This window comes from Catharus ustulatus, chromosome 1, assembly GCF_009819885.2.
Source record: "Catharus ustulatus isolate bCatUst1 chromosome 1, bCatUst1.pri.v2, whole genome shotgun sequence".
Taxonomy (NCBI): Eukaryota; Metazoa; Chordata; class Aves; order Passeriformes; family Turdidae; genus Catharus; species Catharus ustulatus.
The window spans coordinates 88,311,643-88,322,735 of record NC_046221.1 but is presented as its reverse complement, the minus strand read 5'-3'; the positions used below and the strand labels follow the sequence as shown (position 1 = coordinate 88,322,735).

At 37.9% G+C, this 11,093-nt stretch overlaps 1 protein-coding gene across 1 annotated transcript in view; it reads right to left on the bottom strand.

Annotated features, from left to right (window-relative positions):
• Window positions 1-11,093, bottom strand: part of ABCA13 (ATP binding cassette subfamily A member 13) — a 169,612-nt gene that overhangs the window by 144,775 nt on the left and 13,744 nt on the right. Inside the window, 6 exon segments of the mRNA XM_033058592.1 lie at window positions 192-1,452; window positions 3,211-3,427; window positions 5,219-5,421; window positions 6,688-6,852; window positions 8,622-8,771; window positions 9,822-9,906. Of these exon segments, the coding sequence (XP_032914483.1) occupies window positions 192-1,452; window positions 3,211-3,427; window positions 5,219-5,421; window positions 6,688-6,852; window positions 8,622-8,771; window positions 9,822-9,906 (2,081 nt within the window).

Here is an 11,093-nt window from a genome sequence, read left to right as displayed (position 1 = left end):
ACCCAGGGAACATTCAGGAAGTGTCAAATTAAAAACCAAATTAACAAAGTCCATCACATTCATTAGCTTAGCATCTGTCTCAGCATTTCCCAGAGATTGCAGAAGAAATAAAATATGTTTTGCACTTTCAAGTTGGGAAGGTGACTTGTATTTTTCTGTAAGATTACTTAATCCACGTATCCATGCATTACAATCCTCTGCTTCATCCATTGTACTATGAAGGTTTAGAAAGGAGGTAAGATGAGATGAAAAATTTGTTTGCAAGTAGTGTATGTCTTTTAGAGTGTTATCCAAAATTAGTTTGGTAATATTCTGGAAAATGCTGATACAAACCATATATTTGTCTTGAGGTACACTTTTTAAAAGAGCAGATGTGTCATTTATCTCAGTGAGAATAATTTCAAGTTCCTTTTGAGAGAGCTTAAGAATAGTAGAAAGAGAATTTCCAATAGAAAATACACCAGCACCCTCATCTTCCCCCTCAGATCCTCCAGAGATGAAAGCATCAAGCCAGGAATTAAAAAACTCTTCATTAACAATCGTCAGTAGAGATTTCTGCATTTTAGTTATCATGCCTCCCATTGTCTCTAAAACACTTTCAAAACTGCTATCTTTAAGCAAGTTTGTGACATCAAATACATTGTTAATTACACTTTGAAGATTAACAAGGAAAGCCTCAAAATCTTTCAAGTCATTTAAATTGCCATGTTCCTGAAATAGAGCTTTTAATAGCTTCATTGCTGCTCCTGTAGCTTCAACAACAGCCATAGCTGTATTATTGCACAGTTCATCTTGAGTTACATTTAAAAGATTTTCAGAGAGATATGCCAAATCATCTCTTAGGCAAACCAAATAGGTTGAATTCAAATTTAAGATTTCTGATGCTTCCTCAAAAATCTCTGTCCACGCCTGAAGCCATGTAAAAGTGCAGTGCAAAGCAGAAGGCACACTTACCTTATCTCCCCAGATTGCTACATTAGACAGGACACTGTCCAATGGAAGCAGAAGTAAGTCATAAACCTCTGCTGAATGTTCTACAGAACTCATGTTTGCTAGATAAATATCAGTGCACTCATTATTTACCAAGCATTTTGGAGGCAGATCAAGAAACTCTTCCAAAAAACATAAGACATCTGTTTGGAGCTCTTCATCTATAAATAACATTTTAAGGCTGCTCAGAGTGTCATAAACAACTTGCATATCTTTTTTTCCGTTCTGTGCAAGAAACTGTGCCTGAAACTCTGTGTAGTTGTAAATTACCACTAACTTTTCACAGAGAGACTTACTGGTGAGGTTCCAGAGAAGATCGAAAGTTTCAAACAGAAAATCAAAAACTAGTTCCTTATTTTGCAAATCATGCCATACTTGAGAAGATGACATACTTTTTGAAATCTCATAAAGAAGATTTAACAGAGTGTTATTGTTCTTAATATTTAAAACCAGATCATCATTCTGGTACAGAGAGAAAATTTTTGGAACAAGGGAGGCCACACTAGTACTATTTAATTTTTGGATATTTCTGAGGAAATCATGCACAATTTCTTCTAATTCTTTTACCTTAGACATAAAAGTTGCATTTGACAGAAATAAAGAGGGGGTACTATTCATTCCAGGAATTGTGCTAAATGACACATTGACATGATCACCAGACAATGATCCAACTCCATAAAGATTTCTTTGGAAGTGTCCATTTAAATGTTTTAAATGCTCCAAAGTAGTAATGTTTAACTCTGGCCAATCAGTCAGGATAATTTTGAGCAATGCCATACTTCTATTATAGATTTTATTTTCTGTAATAGAAGATAAAATTCTAGATAAGGTCTCAATTACCTCTTCCTCTTCTACTTGACTCATGACAGAAAGTCTAGAATCAAGCTCATGGAATAAAATTTCCACTATATGCCAGAAAAGTTCTGTCTTGTCTTCTGTCCAGAAGCTCTGAAGAGGCTGGAAATTTTTTTGTAGCTCATTATAGAGTTCAGAAACTGCAAGTGAGAGACTGGCGGCAGATTCCTCCCCATCAGCAAAATTTTTTATCCATATAATTGAATTATTCAAGGTGTTTTCAATTAGAGACTTGTTTGAAGAAACTGAGAAATCAAACATTATAATTTTTCCTATGACTTCTACAAGATGAAAAAGATTATCCATTTTCTTTTCTCCAGAAATCCTTGAGTTTTCTCCTGTCTTCAAAAACTCTTTGAAAGATGTTAAAATCCTGAAAAATTAATTGTTTTTTTCTTGTTAGTTACCTAGCAGGCAGACAAGAATTTTTAACTATTTATTAATATATTAATTTTAGAATCTAAGTTTATTTACTCAAGGAAATTCAAGGAAATTCCAAATATAATTTAAATAGCCATCCCAAATTAATCACCACAAAATCTTGAATTAGCAAACATGACAGTTGCTTTGGTTTTCAAAAAATGTGAAAAAACCCTACTGGAAAGTCACAACCTCATTCAAATCAAAACCTGAATGTAGACAGCAGTTAAAGTGTGTATTTATCAGTACTTATAGTCAAGCTCGAAAGCCACGAAGAGTCCAACACCTTTGAGTACCACACATTTTCAGCTGCTGAAAAGAACAAACCTTTTATGTTCCACACACTAATTATTTTACAGATAGAAATGTATCAATAACATTGATCAAAACCTCTGATTTTCTCTGAATTCTAAATATCTTTTTGCTTTCTCATAATTATTGAAAGCTAAAGCATTCCAATTGACTGCCTAATAGCTGCACTGCTATTTTAATATCTACAAAAGCATGAAGTCACAGTGAAAACTGTGTTTTCTATGATGTTTCTATGCATCAGTATTATTTATCAAAAAAAAAACAATTATTGGTTCTATAAGATTGGTCAAGAGGCATTGTATGAAAAAAAAGAGCCTTGGATTGTAAAGGCCTTAATTTCAAAATATCTTCTCCTTAAATATATTTTCTTTCTCTCCAGACTCAGCAATCAACAGAGAGAGCACAAAAACATTGCGTACTACAAACAAAAGGGTAAAACTGCTGAAAAAATACTTTGCTGTTGCTCAAAACTGTATCAGCACAACAGCTTTCTTTTATAAACTAGAACCAAATTTCAAACCACCCTACTAAATTTTTGAACAATTTGACTGCAATCTCACTCTTACTAGTTGATGATTATTTTTTTCTTTTAGATTTATCCTGTGATGTTGATTTGTATAACATGAATCATACCTCCTCCAGCTCTAGTGTTTGATATGAACAAGAAATTACAAGCAATGAGAAACAGAGGCCAATATTACAACTCCTGGAAGCAATGCAGGTCATCCAGTGAGCCATTAGAAATAGGGAAGTATCAGTTCCTGTGCTCTGCCACAGACGTTTCTTGAGGCTCTGCCAACTCTCACAAACATTAACTCCCTTTATGTACAACTTAACTCCCCTGTAGAGCCTTCCAGATTAGAAATATTTGAACAGCTTGACAAAACATCACTCTTAATTAGTACAGGGCTTACAGACACATCTTCATATAAAGTGTTGACATTTGCATTAAGTGATGAACCAAACAGAGAACTTAAAACTGCAGTAAAAGTTCAAAAACATCAAAAGAAATCATACTCAGAGTGCCCTAGATGAGATTTCAATATATGTACAACTAATTCTATGTGTTTAAAATTCTCCTTTACGCAAGCTACAGCTGTGGGTTTCTGTCACAAGATCTCCTGCACAACTGAGTTTGACTGCTACAATAAAAATTCTAAATATTTCAGATGCACTGGACTTGCTATACACGAGAAGTATTTCTGAGTCACACCAACTACAGTAATTTCACGACTATAAGGCGCACCGGATTATAAGGTGCACCTCCGGGAGTTGGCAAAATTCTAACCTTTTCCCATATATAAGGCGCACTGGACTATCAGGCACACCTTTTTTTTGCGGCGAGGATCCGTGCCGCGTGCAAAAAAGTAACGAATTACTAACGGAATCCCATGATCGTGGAGTTTAGTGGCAGGTGCTCAATTTTCAAACATTTTTCACAGATTGGCATAGCCTTTAAACGCAGTCCCAAGAGCCCCCCAGTGCGCAGGCCTCTGCACTCCCACCCGTACCCGGTGCCGGCTGGTGAGGTGTGGCTCGGGGCGGCCATGATTCAGAGCGGCTCGGGGCTGCCGCGGCTCACGGTAGTTTGGGGCTGCTGTGGCGTGGCTGCGGCTCGCACTTCTGGGTTGGCACGGGGTGGCCGCAGCTCGCGGTTTCTGCGGCAGCCTGCTCCCTCCCTCCCCGCGCCACCCCGATGCTCCGGCAGCCCCGTGCAACTTCGGGAGCCCTGCGTCCCCCAGGCACTCCGGGAGCCCCATGCTGCCCCATCGCACCGGGTGCCCCGCACCGCGCTGGGAGCCCCACAACCCCCAGTGGTCTGGGTGCCCTGTGCCACTCCAGGAGCCCCGCAGCCTCCCGACGCTCCAGGAGCCCTGTGCCGCTCTGACAGCCCCACGCCCCCCAGGCGCTCCAGGAGCCACATGCCACTCTGGAAGCCCCACGCCACCCCAGGCTTTTCCCCTGCGTTGGTGCTGCCTCAGCCCAGCACTGCCCCAATGCCGCCAGGCTCACCCCATGCTGATGCTGCCCTGATGCCACCAGGCTCGCCCCGCACTGGCCCTGCCCCGATGCCGCTGGGCTCGCCCCGCTCCTGTGCTGCCCCGGTCCTGTGCTGCCGCGATGCCACCGCCGGTCGGGCTCTGCTCAGCTCTGGGTTGTTGCGGGCTCGCACTTCCGGGTTGGCAAATTTCCAATCTTTGCCCATATATAAGGCACACCAGACTATAAGGCACACTTCCAGGTTCGGACCAAAATTTTAGTCAAAAGGGTGCACCTTATAATTGTGGAATTACTGTACTTGTGGGAATTAAACTTTGTTTGTAGAACAAGATAGAGAATTCAGGCCCTAGTTCAAAATGACAATTATCCACAGCTGCTGATTCCTGTGAGTCTTGACCATGTAGTAGTCAGGTTCTCTGCTGAACCTGTAGGAAGCTATATTGTGAAGCACAATCTTCATTTATTTTGCAGAAATATGTAAGCATCAGCACAGTTATTTGACTGTATACAAGATTTTAACTACAGAATAAATAAAAACAATATCACAAAACAGACAACAAACAAATCAATTAAATGCAAAGTGAAAAAAATATTCAGGTTGATCTAATTTTATAAGACAAGCTGCAGAATGGTAACTTACCAATCATGAGATGAAATATATCCTTCCGAAAAATAGGCATCTGATTTCTTATTCCATTGCCGGATCAGGGTATTTATCTCTGAAAAAAGTTTCCTGGCTTCCCTGTCGTCTAGAAATTGAGACATTAAATCAGCCATGATTCTTCTAAGTTCCAAAAGGAGATTCTGAGAGAGACTGCTGCTGCCAAGCCATTGCTCAAGTATCTAGTGGATTGAATGCAAAAGAGAACATCTCATTAATCAAGGCTTTCTTACTTAGGCAGTACACAGAATTTGCATGTCTTTAAAAAAATTCACACAATCAACAATGATACCAAAATTTCTCCCTAACAACCCCTCTAGACTCTGAAATGACTAATGTGATGAAGGTAGATTTTCAATACAGTTTTGACTGACATGCAAGTTGGCAGTGTAACAGGCTACAGCACACAGACAGCTGACATCCCATGTGGTGCTGACCTTGCCTGAAAACCCAGGAACGGAGAAAAGATGGGCTGATGCTGAAATCAACCAAAAGCTGACCACCACAGCCCATTACTCAGGCTTCCTTTACCAGACTTCTGCTTACACTGCCAATACAATGGAAGACAGCAGTCTTAACATTTTTGGAGTCCCGTAACACAGAGATGGTGAAGGAGCCTGCATGCTCCCATTGTGTAGCCCAGAAATCAGCATAACAAGGCCTGGCCAAAACTACTGACTGTTCTCCTTTCACTATTACCTTTCTTTTTAATGCCAATTGAATATAACATTTGGTCTAAGAGATATTCTGTTCACCAAGATAATTAACAGTGGCCAGTAGCTTACAGTATTTCTGGTTCCCATAACAAAAATGTCAACCCTTGCTAAGAGTTTTAAAATCATGACTGAAATTATTACTGGATTTTCCTCCATAGAAATTAGTGCATTAGTTTTAGCAATCACATTGAATTATTACCTCCTACATCACACAGCCTGGAAATCTTCTCAAAGATTACATTTTTTACTAAATACACAGGAAGCTCTACATCAGAATTTTAAGATGCTCCACTGGAAGTTTACTTTTATCTTGCTTCAGCCACTATTGCCAGAAACAATAAACAGGAATAATAAATAAATTAATTATATCAGTGGAGGTGTCTAGTCACTTTTCAGTTTTGTTCAACATTTAGTCTCAGGTGGAACAGTAAATGTTTGCTGGAACAATAGACAGTTTCTTCTGACAGGTCTCCACATTGCAGTATATTTCAGTACATTCCCTATTAGATTTCAAATCTGAATCTCCATTAATGAGAAAATCTGATTAAGTGGACACATGATGATAGATTGTATTTCCACTGTAATGATTCTTTATAAGGATTATTTCATTTTATTAGCAAGAAATGTCATGAAAACAAAATCTTATAGATAACTTAGATCTTTTAACCGAGTTACTGCTGACAACCTACATGGAAAAACTAGGAATTCAATCTATTAACTTATTAAAGTTACCTGTGCATAGAGTTTGAACTTGCTGACAGCATGAACAAGATACAGTTTGGCTTCATGCTGTGCAGAATTACAGCCCTCTCCAGTACTCTCTTTGTTTGCTTCATCTTCTGGGACAACAGCCAGAGCAGAGCACACAAACTGCTCCAGTGTCTCTCCTGTGGGAATCTGGCAAGGACACAAGGAATTGATGAGTATTTCAAGACCATTGCTGAGTGTTATCTCTCCTATCAATTTACTAATCTAGAGAAAATAAGAATAACACATAGCCTCTTCAGCAAGAACAAAGCCCATTTAATCTAGCCTCATATTCCTGGGCACATACTTCAAAGTACTCCTCCACATGCAGGTTGCTGTATAAAATACCAGTGGCCCCATTAAGGTGTTCATACAGCAGGCAGAATTATGAGATTCCTTGTATATGCAAGGAATTTTCACCTTGTAGCTACACTAGTGTTACTACTTCTACAGTAATTTGCAGGCTGGTGATGAACTAACTTGACTATGATACAGTACCCCTGCAGTAGAATAACTATATTGAAAAAAACTTCAGAAGTATAAAAATTACTGATATAAAAAGCACTTAGTACAATGGTACATCTCAACCAATGATCACATGCTGCAGACTAGTTTTAAATCGAGGTTAGTGAGTTTCAAGAGAGTGGACAAGAGAACAGATGTTTTTCCTCATAGACTAATTTTTTAATTAAATTTATTAAATATAATTTATATGAAGTAATTAAATATTCTCAAGCCTAGAAATATTATTAAAACATACAAAAATAATGTTACATATTTTAATTATGCTATTGTCTTTCTGAGATACTTTAAATCCTTGCTCTTTTCAACTTTGACCAGAGAATTCATAGAAAGTTTTGCAGACATTTTGACACCAAACAAAATGGGGCATTATATACAGAATTATGCTTGAAACAAACATTATCCAGGATTCCATATTTGATTTCTTAGTTCTTGATAGTCTTCAATGTTCATATTAAGATACTAGTTTAAATAGTCAGCAAGTGAGTGGCCTGGGATTTCACAGTCAGCCATACCTACCAAGATGCACTTGAATTCAGTTCATTTGCTCAAATAGGCCATCACTGATATTTTGTTAAAAGGCCATTCAAAAGTTAAGGGATTTTTAAAATAATTTAACCATTTGCTTAAATCAGCTATTTTTACAATGAGCTCTTCTGGAATATAATTCTAAGCTGTAGTGCTCTGCAAAGAGCAAAAACTTCATATAAATACCAACATGTTCTATTAAAGAAACTGTGGACTTCAGTACAAATTCAAAAGAAGTTTCCAGTTTTCTGCAGTTCAAACCAGGCCACCACAATGGACCATTTTGGTCTAGAGGATAGGTTAGGATGCCCTATCTGAAGAAAGAAAATTTCTTCTAAATGCAATGCATCACCAGGATATTGATTAAGCACCACCGAGACAACTCAGTCTAGCGTATTCATATCAAGACTGCACAACTGAGAAGAAAGGACTCTTGGTCTCTCAATTTACACACAGAAGAGACAAGCAGTCTTTGTCCAGTAAACCCGATGAAAAATACTACCAGACAAGCTAATCCTGTCAGACTCAAATCAAGGATTTGGTTTAAAAGCTTAGCTGAGCAATATTCAGAATTCTTTACAAGATTGGAAAATAAACTCAGGACTCTGCCACACACAGTTGTGACTTCAGAGAGGCATAAACTCATGTATACACAACTAGACCTATCCATAACTTCATGTGCAGAGATGTCAGGATGTCAGCTAAACTAAATACATTTATTTGATGGTAATGAAGCCAGGATATTTAACAACCTTGTAGCCGCTTCACAACGCTAAGCTTCTATAACGCAGGAAAATATATTCACGGTACAAAAAAAAAAAAAAAAGAAAAAAAAAAGATAAAGACACCAAACTTTTCAACTTATTTACCTCTGTTAATTGTACTGTATAACTTAGTAGCCTTTCAATATGAGGCCCATCAAAACCAAACCTGGATTCAAGTTCTGCTTTCACAGCAAGCGGATTCCACAAAATATCCCCAAAAGAAAGATTGTATTGAAAACCTGAAAGAGAGGAAATCTTTTGTTTATGTGATACATTCTTTTAATTCACATTGTTTCGCAGTGGTTCACACTTGTTGAGATCCAAGTACCACATTCCAGCTTTTTTGGGGACAGCACGATGTGTGCACCTGGACACCAATTTACCTAGGATAAAATCCATGATTGCACTAGTGGGAAAGTCAGTCAATGTGATGGTATTTCAGCAGTTGATAGGATGATGGTGGGATGCACCTGCATAGTGATTGCCAACAAACTCTGTAGGGTGCCATTCTGAACTGTACAGTCATGCAAAGGTGTGTGCACGCACCGCATGTGAATCATTACTGAGAATGAGAGCAATAGGAGAATACCAGAAGTTCTAGAGAAATCAAGTTCACCCTCTGTGCAAGGGCTCCAGTACACCACCTTTGTCCCACATCAGCCTTCAGGTACAGTGGGATTTAGACTGCACATTACTCTTAGCCTGACCCTCCATACCAAGCAGACAGCTGCACCTATACATCGTGAGCTTCAGTTTGCCCATGAAACTTGCTCCTGACCTTTTCTTGTTTTCCTGGGGCCAGCCACCCTTCTCCAATTAAACTCATCTTCAATAGAGAAGAAGCAGCTAGTGAAATGTAACTCTTCAGCTGATGGCAGAATTTGTGAGAACTGAAGAATGAAGCTTAAAGTAAACTAGTCATAATGCTTAAAATGCATATTCAAAACAAAGTGCTCTCGTTTATCAAATGGAAGAAACTGTCCCTTGTATTGATTTAGTCTACAGAATTCATTGCTGAAACACCATTCTAAACACCACGTATTACACCAGTTTATCTGATGCTTTGCTTATCTGACAGTTGCTAGAGTCTAATAAAATTTAGTTATTAGTATTGGTCTTTAAAAAGCAGATCCATAAAGAACTGGGTTAGCACTACAGCAATATAGTTTAGTCTCTGCACATCAGGAACTTAGCAGAGCATTCAACAGTTAATATTGTATATTTCCAGCACATGTATGAGGTAGTTCAAAGAAAATCTGAAGCAAATTGCTTACCTTCTAAGCTCCTATCCTGTACTGATGCAGCAGTCAAATTCAGTGCCATTTTCACCACTTCATAGAAACTTTGGCCCAATGGCATCATTGGTAAATTCTTCAGTGATGCCAAGGTACTGAAGTGGAAAATAAAGCAAAAATCAAGCTCTCTATACACTCAAAAAACTGAAAGGACTTGCTGGAAAGATACAACCTTCAAGCAACTGAATAATAAAACACTTTTCTTACTGTTGAAAAAACAATGTTTTATGAAAATAGAGTTTAAATGAACAAAACACAAATTGAGATATTACAGTTAGAGTATCAGTCAATTTCCATTAAAGAAATGTGTCCTGAGAGGACCAACGTGGTCTTAAGAAAAAAAAGAGAGAAAAAAGGGGTGAAGAAAAATAAGAGTGAGACTATCACAAATATTCTCATCCCTAAAAGAAGGCAGAATCAACACAGAACACTTATATTTTATTTCCCATCAGTATTCAGGAAAAAAATATTTTTAAAGCAACATAATAATCTCACAAGAAGTTAAACAAAGAGCCCTTCAGAATGCATTGATAAAAATATAATTATTTAATTTCTTACAAGTCTCCATTAACTTAGCTGTGAAAAAAAATTCTCTGTTTATGTAATTGTAACTTGCTACTTAAAATTTATGCCAAATTTCCTACAGAGCAATCCTTTCTTATTATGTAAATAAGAATCCAGTAACCCAAAGCTGGTCATATAGATGTGAAAATCTCTGTTAAGTGCTTCGGAGAGAACAGCAAACACAGACCAGAAAGTGGGAAATGTAAATTCAGAACCTTTCTACTGGCTAAATTCTGCCTTAGGACATCTAGAATGTAGTATAGTGATATGAAACTAGTCAAGAAACAAGCACTTAGTTTTGTAATCCAAATTGCATTAATGAGGGTAAATTTGGTTACTGAAGGGCACAGAAACTTAAAAACCCCAAGCAAATGAAAACACCAAAACCATATGTAAATATCTGAGTCACCTATGTAGTTTTGCATGTTAATAGCTCAGAGAACAAGTTACAAATTACTCAGGCATAAGGGAAAATAAATAAATTTTTAAAATCAAGCACCAATATAGGTGCAATCCACATATTGTAAGAGAGACTTCTTTCCCAGTTTGAAAAAAGTTATGTCATCATATCCTTCTTATCTGGATGGGGAGCTACTTTTTGTTTGGGGTTTTTTTAATTAAAAAGATAAAAGACAGTGGGATAATAAAGGATGGCAGAACAACACAGTAATTTTCATTCATGATCTTTGGGTCCCTGCTTCCCCATGGCCTAAGGCTG